Below are 21359 nucleotides of genomic sequence, written 5' to 3' on the forward strand. Positions count from 1 at the left end.
GGTGGCATTTTTACTTGAGAAGTTCCTCATTTTTCATTTATAATCCAAAACTTGAGGAAACACTTAAAACACTGATGGACGATGGTATAAAATATGACGAAGGACATTTCAAACATTTTTTTTCGGTGCAGAGAACTAACTTCACGGCAACTAACCCTCACATGGGAATTAATTTCAACTCTAGTAGGTATAAATTTCACTCTTTTCTAATGAAGCTTCACTTGTTTGTGGAAAAAAGAATTCACTTTTGAAGATGTAAGTTCCCACTGAAGATTCATGAAGGAGAGAAATAGGGTCAAATGCAAAAATATGAGCTTAGGTAAGCTCTTTTCTCACTTTTCTGAACTGAAATTGTTGAGTAAATTATAAGTTGTTTATAAAAAACTCTTGGCTTGGGCATTACTCTGTGATATAAAAAAAATGGTAGAGCTGAAGTGCCGAAGATTCGATCTTGTCTACTTTGACTGCATATTTGCAATAGAAACAATGGATATTGTGGCTTTCTGGTCTCCTCGTTAATAATAAGCAAATAAACGTTTTGTTATACGCCGACGACATAGTTCTCCTTTCTGACTGCCCCAATACCCTACAAACGATAATCAATAGCTTCAGCAGATATTGCAACAATTGGAACCTAGCTCTTAACCTAGAAAAGTCTGAAATAGTAATTTTTTGGAATGGTGGTAGAAGAGCAGCAGCTGAAAAATGGTATTTCAACAATAGTGAGATAAAGATAACCAACCAATACAAATATCTTGGCGTTACTTTCTCCTACAACATGTCCTGGGATAATCACTAAGGCCCATTTGCTCATACGGATCATAAATTTCTTAGCTAGGTCTGTTCTTAGTTTATTCCAAGTTGCTAAAAAATATTTATGTTAATCCTAGCAATGATTTACTTTCATGCGAGAAATCGCTGAGAGCTTCAAATCAAATTGTCAAATCGACACAAACGTCAGTTAATTTAAATTATTTTTGAACAATTTACGGAAAATAATTCAAGAAATTTTGTTATTCTGTCTATGTTTATTGCAGAAAAAATGAATATTAGTGAAAGCGGTGAAATAAATGGTGTTTAATTCAATAAAAAACAAATTATTAATTTGAAAGATTTATTTTTGTGTATGTATTTGGGTGTCATTGTGTTTGTTTGTATTGTGTGTGAAAATTTTGACAGCAAAATGTTAAAAAATGTATACGAATTTGTGCGGCAAATTGTACCATCTGCTACTAGTTAACACGTATAAAGTAAGTTAACCGTTCTTAAACTTATAATTATTGTTCACTTTACACCCAAAATCATTTTTAAGGGGTGTTTTTTTTCTTTTTTTCGCAGTTAAAATTGCTTAAGAAGAACATAAAACCCTTATGATCTACTATTTCCTCATCCTAAATAATGTTAAACTTAGTCAGATTTAGGGGTTACTTTTAAGTTCGTGCAAACCGGTATGTGAAACTTAGGCCTTTATGATTTACTTAAATATTTAAGACTCGTTTCAGCAAATGGGCCTAAACAAATCGACTTATATCATCGAAAAACTCGATAAACTCGACATGGTCTAAATTTGTTAGGACCAAATTTGTTACTCACTGTGCTAAAAACAAGGTTTATCATGCAGCAACAAAGTCAATAATGCACTACTCTGCGCAAGTGTGGGGATACAAAGAACACATTCAAACTGCAAAACTTCAACGCTTTGGTCTGCCGGATAATACTCCTAACTATGCAATTCACATTGAAACTGGTCTCCTAAAGGCTTTCCTGAGCACATTAAAGATGCATCTGTCGTACATACGAAGAGTAATGTCAATGTCACGTAACCGCTTGCCACGTATCCTCTCTGAAGCTGTCATCGAGAAAAATTTTTATTGGGCCCAGGAATGGTCAGGTCAGGCCTTTTCCAAGAGACTGAAATTGATTTCAGTTTCGAAACTCCAGTTTCAAAATGGAATAAAATGCACAAATTGCTGCTGACTAAGCTTGCTAATAAGCATTGGGACGATTTCACCAGAAATGCACAACAATCACAGTTCCACGATGAATACCTACTGCAACTTTTTATATACTGAAGTTCCGAATTACTTTGAAGATAAAAACGCTCGTGACATGATCAACTTGATCTTTAAAGCAAGGTGCGGGCTTTTGAACTTAAATGCTAAAGTTTTTCGCGATGACACGGTGGGCATATGTACTCTATGTAATCAGGATGCGACAGAAAATACATTCCAATTCATTGGTGTGTGTCCCATCTTTAGAGGATACCGACAAAAACATCTTGGAAACGTCATACTAGACCGGCCAACATTCCTCAACATTTTGAACGGATTTTGCTACCCAAAACTCTATACATTTTTAAAAGAGTCGCTTAAATATCGTAGTTTAATAATAAACGAATTTAGTTAAAACTTTCTTAGCTTTGCTTCAATATAATTAGTAAATTTTTTTTTGAACCTGACAGACAACTTAAAAACAAATTATTGTCAAACTTAATTTTGAATACCAGCTTAATCATGTTTTTGTTAAAACTTTTTTAAATGGAAAATAAAATTATATTATCTATCTATCTATCTATCTATCTATCTATCTATCTATCTATCTATCTATTGTGGGGTTTTGTATACCTAAGTATACAAAACCAAAAAAAAAAAAAAAATGCGTTTTTAATGGACTTTAAGAAGTATATTCTATGAGTGATGAAAACATTTTAAAATAAAAAAAATAGTTGTGAAATCCAATAAAAGAAGCCTGAAAAAAAGTAGACTTACTTGAACAAATTATACTGCTCGAAACCTTTTAGAGATATCCAATCCTAAATAAAAGAGAGTTTTTTCAATTTTAATTCAGTACAATAAAATAAAATCAATATTATCGATACAAACTATTTTACTTTATGTTTTATTTGGGTTTTAATGATCTTTATTCTTGGATGTAATTAATGAAACACTAATTCATCTTTTTGTTACCCTACGTTTCGCTGGTTTTTTTCCAGCTTCCTTGGGTTTTTTTTTTTTTTTTTTATTTGACTAATATAACCAAAAATACAATTACAAATTAGATTCATAAGGTGCATATTTAAATTGTTGTTTAAGAACTTACTTTTAGTGGTGAAAATTAAATGTTAGTACATTTTTATTGTTATTTGTTGGATTTGAAAATTTTTAATTAATGAATTTAATAAATTAACATGAAAAAATTACGAAAACTTAGAGCTATTATCACACTTTATACTCACAGACTTTAATTTATGGTAACACTATATGCGCAGCTGATATTATCGATGTCTTCTTGATGGTTCATCATTTAATTTTACTTTAAAATGATGGCATTTCTGTAGCAAAGGATATTTTTTTGTAAAATCATATTAATCAAAACCAACATTACGATGATGGAGGAGTCCGAAAAAGTGGGTTTCACAATTCCGTCCGTGCGTCTGTGCGTCTGTGCGGTTGTGCGTCCATCTGTACACATTTCTACAGCCTAAACGGGTGGACGGATTTTCTTCAAATTTGGTACAGCTGATTTTTATGGAATTGTGAAATTTGTTTGTTTTTTTTTTTTGGGTCATTTAACATTGAGGGGCATTTTAGACATTTCTCTCTACGGAAAGTATGATTCTCGACAAAATATAGCTCAACAAACATAATGGCATATTTTTCCTTTAGAGCTCACTTGGGTAAAACACTTCAAATGTACCTACTTACTACTTACTCTCCTTAGCTTTTTGAGTATGACATATTTTTCACAAAGTTCTCACTTTTGCACAAGCAGTTTTCTTCGAGAACTCTGGTTATCTTTTTAAAAAACCCTTAGATCTTACATTTATTAAAAAAAAAAGAAGAAAATTGAACTTTTTGAACATTCAAGTTTGTTCTTTCATTTAGCGAAAAATCAATTTTGCAACTAAACAAACAACAAAACAAATACCGGACGTTAAAATTTTCAGTCGCTTGAGCGGTTATAAAAATGAATTTATCCAGAAATATTTTACATTTTGTATATAAATATTCCACAGTCCAATTCGGTATTAAAATTGAGCCGCTTTTTGTGAAATTATTTGAAAATTGAAGAATATTTCTATTTTAAAAACTTTATATGAGCTTTAAAAGTTCCAAATGCTAAAAAAAAAGTTACCGGATCAGGATTACAAAAAAAAAAAAAACTTTAAATCAAGAATTCCGGCATTACCATTTCAGAACGAAGTAACCCAAAGCATTTATACTCAAAGCTTACAATCCATACAAATAAATTCGAGTTTTCAACCCTAACAAATCTCTAAACCATGTGGATACTATGCGCAGCATCCATGTATCTATAATTAAAATTTTGTGCGCGACATAAAAACACTACCATCAGCATCTCCCTGCAGTACTTTCTATGTTCTGATTATTCAGTATAATTTGGAATTTCGCTGTCTTTAAGTCCCATCAATTATTATATCGGACAAACACTGCGAGTGACATATATTTCTCTTAAACACAGAGATAACCTTTTAGCTACCGTTATTTCATTGAATTTTGAATTTTCATAATTGTAATTTATGTTAATTTAATCAAATTTGTGTGTGATTACCATACTTTTGGAATACAAATTTAAGTAAAATTAATTTTTTTCAAATATTATTGAAACTTTAAGTGAATGAATTTATATTGAAATAAATCAAACTGTCCGTTTTTTCTGCTCTTGCACCTAATCACGCACTAATTTAGTGTCATTGTCATTAGCTATAACGCCACTAATTACAAAAATCCAGCAATTAATCAAGCTTTGTCCTAGAGTCCGGTGTTCGTCGTTGTCGTCACCCATCAATGAAAAAGCAAAAAAAAATCCAATCCAACGAAAATAATTTGCAGGGTCGACCAAAATAATTAGCACATCCCCCTGACATCGGTTAAAAAAAATATAACAACATATAAAAGGGGTCGCGTTAACTTGCTAAGATAAAATAACAACAAAATACATTTATAATTAAACCAATAAAAAACAAATTCATTAAACGAAAACAAAAAGTGCAATTATAAGTTTCAAACTTGACGACACACTGTGAATATCTAGAAATTTAATTGTATATTTCAATTAAATTGTTGTCTTCTTGACTTTTTCAAAAATTTTTGAAAAATAAAAAAAACCATCAACAATAATAAAAAAAATAATAACGCATTTCGAAAATGGCCATCGCAATTACAAGCTTTCCCAACATCATTATTGTAGTTTCAATAGCTCTTATTGGATTTACAATTACAAATGGCCTTAAGTGCTACATGTGCGGCCAATACAACGAGGGGGTGGGCTCGATTACACCATGCCTTAACTATTCGGACCGATACGCCCATCTCTACCTTAAGGAGTGCACAAAGTCATCCGAAAAATACTGTGTGGTAAGTTCAACTAGGTACTATACCAAATTAACATTTATATCTAGGACAGAGCGGCGCGGCGCGGCACGGCTGCGGCGCACAGCTTCCATATGAATCTTATGTAACCGCCTCAAGCAGGATAGATGAATCCTATATAAATTTCTCCACCATCTCCCATCCATTTTTTTTTTGGCTATTTCTTCAATTATTTTAGTATCATTATCATACCGTGTCGTCGTCGTCGTCTCGTTGAAGGCTAAAACCAAAATAAGCTCTACTTAAGTCTTTGCTCGAAATTCAAAAGGATGCTCGTAAATTGTATACGTCACTCGTCGTCGGTCGCATAGTTTCTTATTTAACCTTCATTCGAAAGAATTTGCCGAATCTTATTCAAGCACAGCATCAATATAGCAGCTTTATTACTCTCAGCAGCTGGGTGCAAGTTGTTCTTGTTCTGGTTCTCTTTGGTTTTTGGGTGCAGTGTTTGTCGATGATGTTACTTGGTGATGTGATGAGATGTCGTCGTCAAGTGTTGTTGCTCATGGGACCGTAAACAAGGGAAGGATCGTGGGGGTTTAATTTCCCCATGGTACTTTAGATGTATGGACGAATTGTTTTCAAATAGTTTTCTAGATACTCGTAAATTAAAATTTTGCGAATGCTTAAAAAAAAATATATTTTCTTATTCTTTAACACTGATGTAAGGTGGTTTATGAAAAAATATACAAAAAGAACTGGTTCTAAATGACTGCCTTGATGTATTCCAAGTAGATGGGTTTTAAACTAGTTGCAAAGGGAATGCTTTAATCTAGCTTAAAGTCCATTCCAATATGGTTTTTTACATTCAACTTAATAAAACGAATTTTTGGCCCACATAAATAGTTCTTTTTTTTATGGCTACAAGGGCTATGCAATGATGTGAGACAAAAAACCGTTTTATGACTCATTACCTTTTGGTTTTATGAGCTTGAAAATAAAAGCCTCATTGTAGCACTTTCAGTTAGCGCTACAATGACTTATAAATCATTTACTACCCGTATACCCGCCCTAATCACAAAGCTGACACAAACACGGAGAAGAAGACCACCTAAAATTAAGCGGATTTCTGCATGGTTTTTTGCCAAGATAACTTCCATCTTAAATTAAGCGGATCTCCACTTTATTTAAGGTGAAAATCTTCTTACTATCATAAAAATTAGAAGATTTTCATCTTAAATTAAGTGGATTCCCGCTTAATTTAAGACGGCAAAAAAAAAAACATGCATAAATCCGCTTAATTTTAGGTGGTCTTTTTCTCCGTGTAAAAACATATATAGTTAGAACACCATGGTTTGAAACAACTACATTAGATACCTTGCTCTTTGAAAATTGGCTTACGTGTGCAATTGTGCATTTTGTTTATGTAGGAAGCAGTATGCGAAGGAAGAGAGGTCAAAAGGTGGCTTCGAGGCCGCCTTGATAACGTTTATTTATTTTTTTTTTTTTGGAATTCTTAAAAAAGTCGTATTTTTGAGTTACTTCAAAATAGCGGTATAGGTAATTGTATCAACAAAAAATCCACATCTGAACGTTGAAGTTCCGGTTTGGAATTTTTGTTCATATACATGCAACCGTAGCGCTTTCTGGTGTGGTTTTTCCTAAAAACTGTTCAATTATTTGAAAAATAATATACATATATAGGTCGTTTCAAATCAAAAGTCCTGACTCAGAGTTTATTTTCTCCCTTCCAATAAAATGGAGAACAAATAAATAAAAAACTCAATTTTATTGGCTCATAGCGACAAATCAACTCAAAAATAACAACAAATCATGCTTGTTTGAATGAAAAAATGCTAGAGAAAAAAATTAGCAAACGAAAAATCTGAATTTGTTTATTTATGATTTCTATGGTGACGACTCCAAAATAATTGAAAAATAAAAATAAGATATTTACTGCCCAATTATACAAATGAAAAGATGTGAATAGAATTTTAAGTTATGAATTGCTATGATATAAACTGGACATTTCTGGTCCATCTTCACCTAGTCCTATAACAATATCTTTGGCAAAGTTATCCCAACTGCCTTCAAATGATAAATAATTAAATAATTGTATGTTTTTTGTATTGTCCGCGGATATCGAGTGATGCAAGCCCGGGAGACTTGCCTCCGCTTTCTGAGGCTTACCCAGTGAATCTCACAGACGGATCAATTAATTAAAATAGGGATATCAAGAACTGTTCTTCATTATTTTATAGTAATTTTAGAAAAAGTTCAGCTGCCTCGTAAATGCTTACTTCCAGTAAGCGAATGAGTTTTTTTTATTTTTGCTCAATTTTCCATGGGACTTTTGATTTGAAACGACCTATAATAATTGTTTTCTTTGAACAAATTTTCAAATATTTTTCTACATAATATAATAAATTATTATTGACTTCAAACAAAATCATCTCAGAAAACATTGGTAACTTAAAAAAAGAGTAGTGTCACTTTGTTGCTATTTAAAAATTTTGTTTTTTCTCATCAAGGAAGTAATCCATTATTCTGCTTTTCGAAATTATCTGCATAAACTTAAGTTTTGTAATTGCCTGTTTAACAATTTTCATTCAATTAACAAATTACGTAACACAGTATATAAAAAAACCTTTAAAAAACACCAGCAAACAAGTATCAAATAACAAAAAAGGAAATAACAAAATGAATAACATTCTCGTAATTTGTTATAGATGAAGACTCTTTTGGCAATGCATATTAATTGGGAATATCTCCGTTAGAATTGTAAACTTTACTTCAAAATTCTGCAAATGAAAATATAAAATTTTCAAAACAATTTTTCTTTGTCATTTGTAGAGTTTTAAAATCCAGATTTTTGTTTTTACAAAATTTTTTGAATTTTAATTAAAAATGCAGAGTTTCAAATTTTCAGAATTTTAAAACACAGAATTATGGAATAAGGAATTTTGAAATCCGAATTTATGGCCCATACAGAATTTTCACATCAACCCGTTTTAAATTAGTTACTGTAAATAGCTCTTGATGTAGAAGAAGATGCTCTCGAAAGATTACCCAGAAACATTTTGTGATCAACCTTAGCAGTCAATGGTATATGGTACCATGAATTAAAGCCATATTCACATATTTACTATTTCAGAAAAGAAATATAGCCAATTTTTACCAGTAGGCTTTATTTCACTTCGGTTGAGTGAAATAAAGCCAAATTGATATTAATTTTTACACAAAAAATTTAGCTTTGTTTCATAAAACAAACTGTATCGTTAAAAAAGAAACGGAGTAAAAATGGAAATTGAAGTTTTAATTTTTTGAAAATTACTTTATAATTTTTTCTAAAACGAAACATTTGTCAGCTTCCAAAAGATTCTTCTAAAATTTACAAAAACTCAAATTTTGATGTATCAAAACTGCTTTTGAAAGTTACTTGAAAAATAAGTGAGTGAACATTTATTTAAGAATCTTTCGAAAATTGACGCGTGTAATTTTTGAAAACTTAATAAAGAATTTTTCCAAGATTCACGCGAATTTTAGAAAACTACCTTATAAAGTTTTAAAAAATTAAAAACTCGTCAATTTTCGAAAATTTCTGCATATAACAATATTTTCTTCACTAACAAAAAGGTTTTGAAAGTTACTTTACTACTTGGTTGAAAATTGAAATTAATGAAAAGGTAATGAAAAGGTAATCTTTAAAAATTTTCCAGAATTTTAGAAAATTACATTTTAAGTTTTCAAAAATGAAACATACAGCATTTTTCGAGTGTGCTGAAAACTTAAAAAAAAAAAACAATTTTCCAATGCTCCCAGTTCGCATGAATTTTAGAAAATTACTTTAAAAGGTTTTCCAAAAATTGTATAAGAAGGTATTTAAAAGAGAAGCAATTAAAATAATGAGAGAACAACAGTATGTGGATTTTGGCCCTGATAAGTGGTCGTAAGTATTTAAAAAATGGGCCAAAAGTCCCAGAAATTTTGTGTGCACTTTTGATCCACTTGGGTGGTTTGGATGTCCATAATAGATTTTTGGTGTTATAACCCACACGAATGAGATATTCCCGTTTTATTCAATAAATCTGCTATGTACATTTTAAGCATTTTCCAGTGTTTTTATAAATATTTTGAGTGTACTGAATTCGAAATCAAAATTTTTCTTCCAGCTCACATTTTCTAGATATTTGCGTTGTAAAATCTTTATAATCGATTTTTTGCTACATTCTAAGTATTTTTCTAATACATACCTGTATAACCCAAACTAGAGCTGATAGAAAAAAAACTATGGGCAGATTTGAAATCGGCCATGCCAAACTTTTAAATTAATAAATATTACTTTTTACAAAAAATAAAAACTAGCCATTCCCTTCAGCAGTTTTTTTTTAACTACGGGCTTTTGAAAAGATTGTATATATTCGAGTGGTATTCTATAGAAAGGTTGTATCCTGGCATACCTACCTACCTGCTGTAAGGTTTTTTTCCTTCGATAAGATACATGTGAAAACGAATTACATGTTCTTTGCGCATTAAACTTGTAATGTGATGGTGTCGTTTCGCCGAAGTGTAAGAGAGAAAAAAAAGTAAAAAGTATTAACAGCTATTTAGACTCGACAAAATTAAGGACATTTTATGTGTTATTCATATACTCTCTATCCGATGAGTGCTGTTGGGTGTAAGTTTTTCTTTTACTTGTATCTGGTTGCTTCGGATGGAGAGGTGGTAGAAAAAAAAAGGTGTTTTAACGTAGGACCGTTTCTTTTTCGCTTATTTCGCTATATTATCTTCTCCTTATTCGCCTGATTCGTATAGCTTATCTAATGAAATATGGGTGGATGATGCCAAATTTATGCAAACGTTGAGGATGGTTGGTGTTATCTAATAAAAAATTGATCATTGCAAACGAGGTAATGATTTATATAACTTGTGTCAACTATTCTTCTTCTAGGGGAATAATTTTATTTTTTTTTAACTTTTAAGAAAAATAATATACAAACTAATAAATTAATGTTTATTTGAATAGCATCGTGAGCTTTGTTTTAAGGACTTGACAATTTTAAACATTGAACCAAACTGTCCGTGTCGAAACATTCATTAACAACGAAAAACTTTTACAAATACATAATTAAAATTGACTACGTAAATTCTGGGTAGGGTAATGCCAATTAACGCCATGTTGTGTTTCACGTCGGAAACTAGAGAAAACAATCCATTCATGGCATTCTTAAGGATAAGAATCGCTAAGACCACACTTGGATGAATAATCTTGATGTGCATTCTTATAAGATAAAATTTAATTAAGCCACATAAAGAATTAAGAACACCTTCATCATTCGAAGTGAAGTATGTACGTTCTCGCTTTGTCTTTGAAGGTGTTGAAAGGCATTTCATCGAAGAGTCATCTTTAAGCGTAATTTTGGATCAACAAATCAACATCAACAAATTTGTATATGCTTCAAGAAAAAGAAACACCCTTTTACTCCAAAAATACATGTATCTGGTGAAGTTTTCATGCCATTCCGTCCGTTGTGTCATTAATCCGTTTCGTTGATGAATCGTGTACCAGTTTCCCAAAGTTAATGCACCGTTGTCTTTTAATTTCAAGTTACACGTGTTCCTGCACTTTAAAAAGCGTTTGGCACTGACTTTAATAGACCCAATTTAAGACCCTATAATGACTAGCGTGTTTTTTCTTCTTTACTCATACGGCCATATTATTCACTAGTTAAAAAATACATCTGGATGTAAAGAAATTGAAATGCCAAAAATAAATCAAAATCACTATCACACAGAGAAAAAATAGTCATTTTTAACTATTTTTTAACTATTTTCATAGTTAAATTCGGGATAACTATTTTGGATTTGGATTTATTTTTGACATTTTGACATCCAGATATTTTTTTTTTAAACTAGTGAATAATATGGCCGATAGAGTACTAGGACATGCTTGGGTTAGAGCAAACAAAATCCATCATTTAACTTTGAGGAAGCTTAAAATGCATAAACCCAAATATCCATTATTAGCCCTGTAGAGGAAATTCCAGTATTAAGAGCAATTGAATCGGTGATTGTTAGAACAACATAAATGAAATTTTAATTTTTCGTAGGAGGGACAAAAATTGTAGGTATTTTAAATGAGATGGTCAAATTTACAACGCTTTGGCAATTTTTATACACAGTGCCGGTTTAAGCACTACCGGCGCCCCTGAGCAAGATTGCAAGTGGCGCCTCTCAAAAAAAAAAATTCATTTTAAAACAATTTTTTTAAATCACGAAAAAAAGCAATAGCAGATTATGTTTTTCCTCTCATATACTTGTTAATGCATGTTAAAACTCGTTAAAATTTTGTGAAATTTTTTTTGCAAAAAATAAGTATAAAAAACATTGTATTTTGGAAAAAGAAGTTAATGTGTGTACGCATGAAGTATTTCTTATTAATTTACTGAAATAAGTTGGTTTAAAACGATTTTAAATTTTTTGGTGTAAAAATTAAATTGAAAAAACTCAAAATGGGCAAAATGGCCTACTTAGTGCTCGGGTTAAATGGCATACCTATTTCACATGTGATTTTAAATTTTTTTTCACATTTTCATTTTTTTAAAGTAAAAATAGTTGCTATTTATGAACGATGCACAGAGAGGAAGTCCTGGACTGAGGAAAGCCCTTGATTCCGTCAAAAACCTGGAAAAAAGCATCCAAAACACTAAAAGTTGCAAAAACTACAAAAACGAGACGAGCAACCAACATGAACTGGGTTTTGAATGACTCGATGAAAGATCTGGGGGGATTAAGCAACACCTGTTCCAAGAAAATGGAATTGCATTTAAAATCACGTATATGTTTGGACAGTGTGCCATTTTACCCGGGTAAATTTGATCAGTGAAATTTGTAGACGTCTTGAAAATTAAATACTTTTTGGAACTTTTTCAACTCGCAAATGAAAAAAATGTGAGAGTAATATATTAAACTTTGAAACGTATATTTTAGTTTGAATGCTACTGTTTTTCGAGATATAGGCAATGCCGTCTTTACCATAAGGGCACACGGGGCCCGTGCCCAGGGCCCCCATTCTCAGGGGGCCCCGAAGGAACGAATATTATATTCTCAAAACATTTTTGTCGGTCAGACCATCTACCAAAAAATTTTAGTTTTTATATGGCAACCAAACAATCAAATACATTTTTTTCTACACCTATACGGAAAATATATGTTTTCAAAAAGAAAACAAAATATGTGGCGTTGTATGCGGAAAAAAATTTAAATCCAAACCACCAGACCCAAATTCAATTTAAAAAAAAAAAAATAAGACAATAATATTTTCAAAAAACAAGAAAAATACCTTTTTTTCCACTGTAGGTAAGATTATTTATTATTTATTAATAAAAACAACGAATTCTTTTCCATTATCTTTTTCCTTAAATAATAATTTTGTTTGAAGTTTGCAAAACTGTCAAATTTGTAGTGCGTGTTAAAATCAGTGTAAAAATATGAGTAGATTCGTATTAAAAGACGAAAAAGAATCAATTCGTCGGCAAAAAACATCAATACTTTTTCCGTTGGAAAACGTTTGAGAAAAAACTATTGCCGGCTCGTCGACGGTACATCAATGTTTTGGTTCAATGGAAAACGCCATGGTACAATGGTTTTAATTTGAATTGCGAATTGCTCTCGTATTTAAAGATTGACACATAAAATTCATTAAATAACTTTAAAAAAAATTGTTTTTCAAAAAAAAAAAAATTAATTTTTTTGTTTAATCCAAAATAATTTTTTTTTAAGTTTTCTTAGTTTTAATATCAGTATAAACCTTTTTATGTAAAAATTTTCATTAAAATCGGTTGTGTCGTTTTCATTAAGAAATCGGTTCTATGGCAAGTAGGTACCGTTAATAACGGTCCAAAAAATATTTTTCTTCTTTCAAAAGTGCGGCCTTATTTGCGGCAAAACATATTTTTTTTTTAAAGCAAAATCGTTATCCGTTTTTGAGAAAATTGCAATATCTCGAAAACTTTATATTGGAGATATCCGTTGAAAAAGAGACATTAAAATAAAAAGGCAAAAAATAAAAAAAACGGCTCTTGAAAATTACGTAGAAATCGTCTGTACCGAGTTTTTAGCAAATCTATCAATCCGTTTGAGCTCTTTTTTCCAATTCTTCAAACTGAAACTTATAACGGATACAGGGTACAATTATTGGCAGTGGCAACGATTGATGTCTCGATGCACGTATTATTGGCACCCCCTTTACTTTATATGAAACGATATATTGGCACCCCTTTTTAACCATAACCCTTCCCTTTAAGCCAACCATTGTACATATTTTACTTTCCAAAAGGGCCCCAAAATTCTTGTGTGCCCAAGGGCCCCAGGATAGTTAAAGACGGCCCTGGATATAGGACATTTTCCTTAGGGGGGCCATTTTAGGCCACCTCCCCCTACATAAGCTTAACTTAAAAAAAATTTAATATTCATTTATACTCAATTGACAAGTTTACCTTTATCTCTGACTTTTTTGTTTAAACACCTTTAAAGAGTAGGTACAGTTGGGTTTTATTTTAAAAAAAATTTTCAAAAACTTTTTGTTGTTTTCGATTGGAATCACTCAATGATTCACTCATTCTGAAATCCAATAAAAAAGTTTGAATCGCTTCCACCCAATTCTGAAATTTAATATCTGTATTGGTGAATAACATTTTTATCAAAAAACAAAACCGACTTCCATGGATCAAAATTGGGTTTTCTGGTTTTTGTAATAGTTTCAATGGCCATAACTGAACGAAATTGAAATGGGACCACACTGCGGGCACCAGCTTTCTAATAAAAAAAGGATTATCAAAATTGGTTCACTTGGTCCAAAGTTTTGAGGCAACAAACATAAAAAAAAAAATACAGATGAGAATACCTCCTCCTTTTTGGAAGTCGGCAAAAATCAAGTAAATTTTTTTTGTTTTTTCACTAGGAGAATAAAATACTTGCAGCAGGCTTCTGAATGATTCCGGACGCTTCCGGAAGGCAAATCGAAAACGACATACCTTTATAAGAAAGGGTTGTTCATTGTGAGCTCTACGGCACTGTGGGTCACTCCGAATTCGTTGTTTTTTTGACAATTAATTGACATGACTCAGAGTGCCCTGGAGGGGGGAACAACGAACAGACCTATTTTTTTATTCTCACACACAAACGTAGTTTTTATGCAAAATCGAGAAGCTGTCAATTGTTGGCCTTTCTGGATTTTTAGTTTTCGGGATTTTGGCTTTTCCGGATTTAGACTTTTCTGGATTTTGGGCTTTCTGGATTTTGGATTTCGGGATTCTGTCCGTCTCCCTTCTGTTTCTTTATTCATTATTACAGTCTGGATATTCTCCATAAACTATTTTGTCCCGTCGGTCTATTCTTTTCCGTATCCGGACAAAATAAAGAAACACACTCCATCTCCATATTATCAGCTATGATTTAGTGATTTATATATAGGGGTGCCTTTGCAAAAATTAAATTGTTTGGAGGAATATCAGGATTGCTTTAGTCTTTCAAAAGAAATTGGGGCGCCTTGTTCTTCAAAGATGAACGAAGATTTTGGACACCATTGTCCTTCCGGAAGCCAAACAAATTAACCGAAAATTGGGGGGTGCCTTCATTCTTCAAAAAGTTTAGGACAAAAATACGAGCGCCGTTGAAAAAGTAAAATAGAAAAAAAATTGGGGCGCCTTTGTGAAAGTAAAAATAAATAAAACATCGATTGGAAAGACTTCGTTATTTATATAACCTTTGTAAAAGTTAGAGATTCAATAAGGTACATTAAATTTAAGACTGGGTTGAATTTATTGGTGATGTAAATGTTATTACCTATTTAAAACAATCATATTTAAATATGTTGAACTATAACCGATCAGGTCAGAGATCACAAACCTGAGTTTCACATTTATGTATTGCTTTCAATAAATTATTTTTTTTTTTTAACTTTAAACTAGCATCCAATTTAGAAGCCTTTTTATACAAAATTATCTAAAATCCCAAAACGGTCCACAACACTTAACTTCTAATTAAAAAGATTATTACAGAAAACAAGATATTCTTCTACAAAAAAATTGCTCATACGCCACAGTGACCCTCGAAGGTCCTCTAATTTAATCAAAACTTGAAGCAAATTGAGTTTTGATACATATTTTGATAACTTGTATTGCTATACCTTGAGTTTTGTTTCAAGTTTTATGAAAAAAAAAACCATAAAAAAACCCAAATTTAAAATTTTTTAAAATCTAACAATCGGCGATAAAATATCACTTGAAATGCGTGATAGTTTTAGTCTAAGATGAATTATTTCAGTCATATTATAAATTTAATTATCCAAAAGTGTTTGAGTTGAAAATACTAGTATACGAGTATTATTGTTCGTCCAAATTATTTTATTATCATTTTGGTAATTATTATATACAATCATAAAGATAATGGAATATGTGCGTGCTGACATGAAATTTATGTATATGATTGAGAAACCATAATATCCTGAAAGTTCAGGGGTTAATTTTATTTATTTAAAGGAATTGTTCAAATAACATATACATAAAAGATAGCGAGTTCAGACTGAATACAAATGGAAAACAAACAAAACCTTAAGTGGGTAAGATATATTCGTTCGTTCTGGGATAAGTTTCATTCCAAATACAGACGTTTGTATAAACCGTATCTACAAAAACACTCCTGTGCTGCACATAAAGAGTATTTCTGTACATATTCTTGCAAAAGAATGTCAATATACACAATCTCATCATAGGCGTCAGCAAGGTAGGGGGCTGGCTGGTAATTTCATTCAGCACTGTTCGAGTGAAATTTAATTCAACATTTCGATTTGGTTCCAAATACAGCAAAAACTCAATAAATAAAATAATGAAATAATGTTCAACAATTTTTGAAAGATAAATTAATATTTTATTACGAAAATTAAAAAAAAAGACAGGTAAAATTGTTTGATTTTTTTTTCAAAATTCTGAGCTTGAGGACCAGTTTTTTAAACACATTTTATTCGTTTTACTACTTAAAGATAGGAATTAACTTCTGGCTTTCTTTTTGTAAAACATCTTGATATTGTAAGTGCTGCCGTTCTGTTCAAATATTTTTTTTTTTTCGTTGGAAGTCAGTTTGTGGCATAATAACTTTTAAAGCCTAGTACGCAGCTGAAGCGAAACGAAACATTTTTAAATCTCCAAAATCAGTAGCTAACATATTAAAGAAAAAATACCATCGGGTATTATAGCAAAGTAAAAATAATAATAATACAAATCAAAATATTCAAGAAAAACATCAGAAAATAAGTTTTAAAGCAAAAAGAAAACAAATTTAGTTTCGTTCAAGAATTCGTTAACAAAATTTTGTATGGAAAATTTGGTTTCGCTTCAGCTGCGTACTAGGCTTTACGTTAAAAATTCGGAAAATTGGACCCCACTCCTATACGTTTTTGTCCCTTAAAACCAAGTAAATGTTTTGATATCACTCTATTTATGAAATTTAAACAAATATTTTGAAAAAAATATATGTATATATTTTTGTACAAAAACCTAAATTTTAGCTTTAAAAAACAATTCGGCAACAGAGGTATTTTTGCATATACATAATAGAATAATAAATTTACATGCATATTTTACGTACATAAAAAAAATTAAAAGAAAAAAAAAAAAACGTTTTGAAAAACAGTTTGCTAAAAACAATGAATAAAACAGAATGCTATTTATTTTTATTATATTGGGCTATCTTGGGATTCGAATCCCATATACCTTTTGTGCAAAAGAGGCTTCTAGACTTCGGACTATGTATAATAGGTATGGCTGACTTAGTTGGAGTTTATCGATTTATAAGACGTTATTAACTTATTACGTTAAAAATAAAATTAAAAGCAAAACAAAAATATGAATAAGTGGGGTATTTCTTTTTTATGTAGTTCAGAAGCAAGTCTGAACATTCTGAGCACGCTCTAAACATAATAACTAAAAAAAACGTAGTTTGAAGTAATTTTGTTATAAAAACTTACCAACCGCACCGGAGCCGCCAGCTTCAGCAGCCATTTTATTTCTAATTGTGCATATATTTTTTGTTTTTTTTACACAAATTTTGAGGCTCTGAACAAAAAAGAAACACGATTTTTTTTGTTGACATTTCAGACTCTGTTCGGAACTTAAAAAGAAAAACCCTTAATAATGCTTTCATAGTGGCCGAATTAAAATAATATAGGATGTAATAGCTTTCCTGTATACAAACTAAAAACTACTAAAAACGACAAATTTTTCTCGAATTTCTCAATATTTTGAGGGTCTCTACCTTACCTAAGATCTTATTTTCGAAATATCTCGAAAACCTGACCCCAAAGCGGTTTTTGCCACTAAGCTCAGAACACCCGAATTACCTAGAATCGATGTGTCACCGCTCTGCTTCCGATAATAATAACTCTATTACTATTTAATACCTAAATACGCATACAAGACCATACAATTTCAGTTTTTAAAAAATTGATTTTTGAGATAAAAATTTAGATACTTTTCGAAAAATAACTTGATTTTTTGTAACGAATGTGGTTTTGCTGAGAAAGAAAAACTTTTTTTTCCAAAATTTATATAATGTACGATACCTATCATACAAAAATAATTACTAAAAAAAACCCATTTCAATTCAATTTTATTTTTTTGAGCTTGCACAATTTGACTTAAAATTAACTTATTTCTAAGATACATTGATTGATACAAAATTGTTTTGGCACTAGGCTACTTTACCTTATACGATGACTAAGTGATGAAACATAAACATGGATAAACTTATAAAGCAAGTCTGCTAACTAGATTGTTCTCGGTGTGTTCCGTCACGAATGGCCAGTTGTAGCATGTAGGTTGGTTGTGTTGATTAGGTTAAATTGGCGTTTATCCAGGAAACAAAAAAAAAAAAATGGCGTTTTATGAGATGTGGGAGGGTTTTATTGAAAAAACTTGTTTTTGGTTTCCTAATCTTCAATTTGAAATTAAAAATATTCATTTATCTAATAATAGAAAAAATAACTTGGACTATTTCTTTTTATCTTTTCATGTATAAAAAACTAATATTTTATTACTTAAAAATTTTTGAACCGTTTTTTCGAGACTTCATTCATTCAATTTTTTAAATAGAAAAAAAAGAGACAACTCAGTTAATAAATTAGATATTATACAGACTTCCAGTCGGTCGTAAAATAAAATAATAAACCTTTTAAGGAATAACCCAAAACACTAAGTTTAAGACTTGAAAAACAATTGCGGGACAAATATTTTCTTTGTGTTTTCATAATGGATTAAGATTTGATTGAAATTCCCAGTTCAAGAGCATAATTTGACTTTAAGTACATATGTACCGTTCCTACAATACTCCATGCATCGAAAATTTATAATAGAATATGTACAGCTGGGTCGAACATATTAATTGGTTTTATAGTTCAAGGCTACTACATACATCTGCTATTTATTGATGATTAAGTTGTTCGTTTATTTATTTAATATTATATCATCCATCCCTTGTGTGCAAGAAAGTTTTGATAATTGTTTGCCAATGTAGGTATTGTAACAAGAAACATATGACACTGAGATTGGGGTCACCATCACACATACTTGTTTCTTATAACAAAAGTAGAGTAGTTTTATAAAAACACTTTGTAAATATGTTTTAAATTTTGTAAAATTAAAAGTTACCTTAACTGATTTCAAACTTAGGTATAATCTTCAATGGTTTTTACGAACCTTTTTTTCAAAAAAGTTTATTGAACTTCGAGATTAAAAAAATCCCTCTACAAAAATAAAAAAACTGAATTGAATCGACACACCTATTTAGCCAGAATTCTGGGATAAACTTTTTGCATTCTATATCATCGTAATTTCATGTGTCATAATCAAGTGCAATTTTTTGATATTTTAAAAATTATTCTTTTAGAACGTAAAGTTGTAATAGCATAGTACAAAATATATTTGAAATGAGAAGAGATCAAAACTTTGAAGTAAATTTGAATCAGATAAAGTCAATTTACATAATCTGTCTCCAAAATTATTTTCAATTTTGTTTTGATATCTAATAACTGGTGCTAAAATGTGTGAAAAAAATGTCCCACATTTTCGTCGCTATGCAATTTTCTCAAAAAAAGTTTTTGAAAGAAAATTCTTGTCTTAATTTCTTGAAGAAGGTATATCTTCTGATGAAAAAGATAGACCTAGATTTTTTTTTTTAAATGTAAGTATCTTAAGAATAAAAATCATTGTTATTGTTATTTTCTTCTGAAGAATGAGTTTTAGTTTTTTTTTTTATTTACATTTGAAAAATTTTGTATTCAAAATGATTGAACAAATTTAGTGGTTTACATAGAAAAGTTGTGAAACCAAATCGTGCATTTTAGATTCATATTTGTCCAGAAATGTTTAAATAGTTTAAATTTTTTATTTGAAAACAGAAATAATGATTTTGAAAAAAAGTTATGTTCAAAGTATTTGTTGTAAAACAAGGTTTCAATTGATGGCCACTATTATCATTAAACTTTATTTTAAAGATTAATAATGCATTTAAACAAAAAAAAAATCGAAAAAAAAAAATAATTTTTAGTGTTCAACATTTTTAAAAGTCGAAATTCTTCTTAATTAATATTCATAATTTTAAATAATATTTACTTTATAAATTTAAAAAAAAAAATGCTGCAACTTTTATTTTGTCTCAAGTTATATTCTTTACATTAAATTGAATTTAAATTATTTACTACCCCATTTTAAAAATATTGGAGGCGCCTTTGTACTAAAAATTTACACACGTGCATGTTTGCAAAACTTCCATGGTAAGTACGCAAAAAAATCCAAGTGTATCTACGCGCGAAAGAGTATAATAAGTAAGCATAAGCATATACAGTTTTTGTTTGTGTAAAAGAAAAAGTCCTCTTTCACGTATCTTGTTTTATTTGTTCTTTTTATTGCTTTGTAAAGAAAATTTAAATTGAAGCGGTTATTGTGTATTTATTGTATACAATTGAGATAAGCAGCACTCCATAAGGAAATGTAGTAGGTATTGGTGTATGCCTATAAAATAAATCATATAAAGATCAAAAATATTTTTGTATAATGGCATAACAAGGGATAAATTCTTATCAAACATTTTGAAATGTTCGATTTTATTGAGAATATTCAATATGTTTTCATTAATTGATATACAAAAACAAATATATAAATAAAAAACAAATTTTTAATTAAAAAATTAAATAAACTACATGAGTTCATATTTTCATAAAACTGTGCGAGACTTAGGCAAAGTGCAAACAAAGGTTGAACAATTTCTGGAAATAGATGTAAAGAATAAGTTGCTAACCACTCAAAGTAGGTATTCAATTCTTATTTATCAAATAAAAAGGTCACGCAAGAGACAAAATTAAAAAAAAAAATGTTATATGTTCCCCATATTCATATTGAATGGAAGGTCTTTAGTATTCATCACAATTGCCACTAAAATATAAATCTCTGGTGACATACAAAAGGTTTCTTGAGGGCAAGGACAAGAATTCAATTCAATTCAATTATAAAATAAAATGATTGAGTGAAAATGGAATACCTACAAAAATAAAAAAAAAAAACGTTTGTGCCCTTATAAAATATTTTGACTCTTAAATACTCAAAACTAGCTGAAATTAAATATATACATACAAACCGACTTTAGTATTAAGATTTAGGCTCAGTTTATTCACTCTCCATTATATTTAAAGTCCCCATTAAAAATTAAATTCTGTCAAATCACATAATACAAATTTTAAAACTTCCCGTTTTTAATGGAGACTTTAAGTATAATGGAAAGTCAATAAATTGGCCCTTACTGAAGTAACTTGACTGTAGTTTTTGTTATTGTATTTGTTAAACATGAAAATGGTCAAACCATTTGTCATTATTTTTTGTCATAAGAAAAAAAACAACATTAAAATTGTGTCGTATAAGATGCATTCCACTTGTACCCACAAACCCTTGCTAAAACTGATTTAAATAGCTTTTAACA

General features: G+C 30.2%; 1 protein-coding gene across 1 annotated transcript in view; it reads left to right on the forward strand.

The window, feature by feature from the left end:
* Positions 1-4393: 4393 nt before the first annotated feature.
* Positions 4394-21359, forward strand: part of LOC129913524 (uncharacterized) — a 72948-nt gene continuing 55982 nt past the window's right edge. The window contains exon 1 of the mRNA XM_055992259.1: positions 4394-5378. Coding sequence (XP_055848234.1) covers positions 5169-5378 — 210 coding nt within the window. The 5' untranslated portion in view covers positions 4394-5168. The remainder of the gene's footprint in view (positions 5379-21359) is intronic.

This window comes from Episyrphus balteatus, chromosome 3 (genome assembly GCF_945859705.1).
Source record: "Episyrphus balteatus chromosome 3, idEpiBalt1.1, whole genome shotgun sequence".
NCBI lineage: Eukaryota > Metazoa > Arthropoda > Insecta > Diptera > Syrphidae > Episyrphus > Episyrphus balteatus.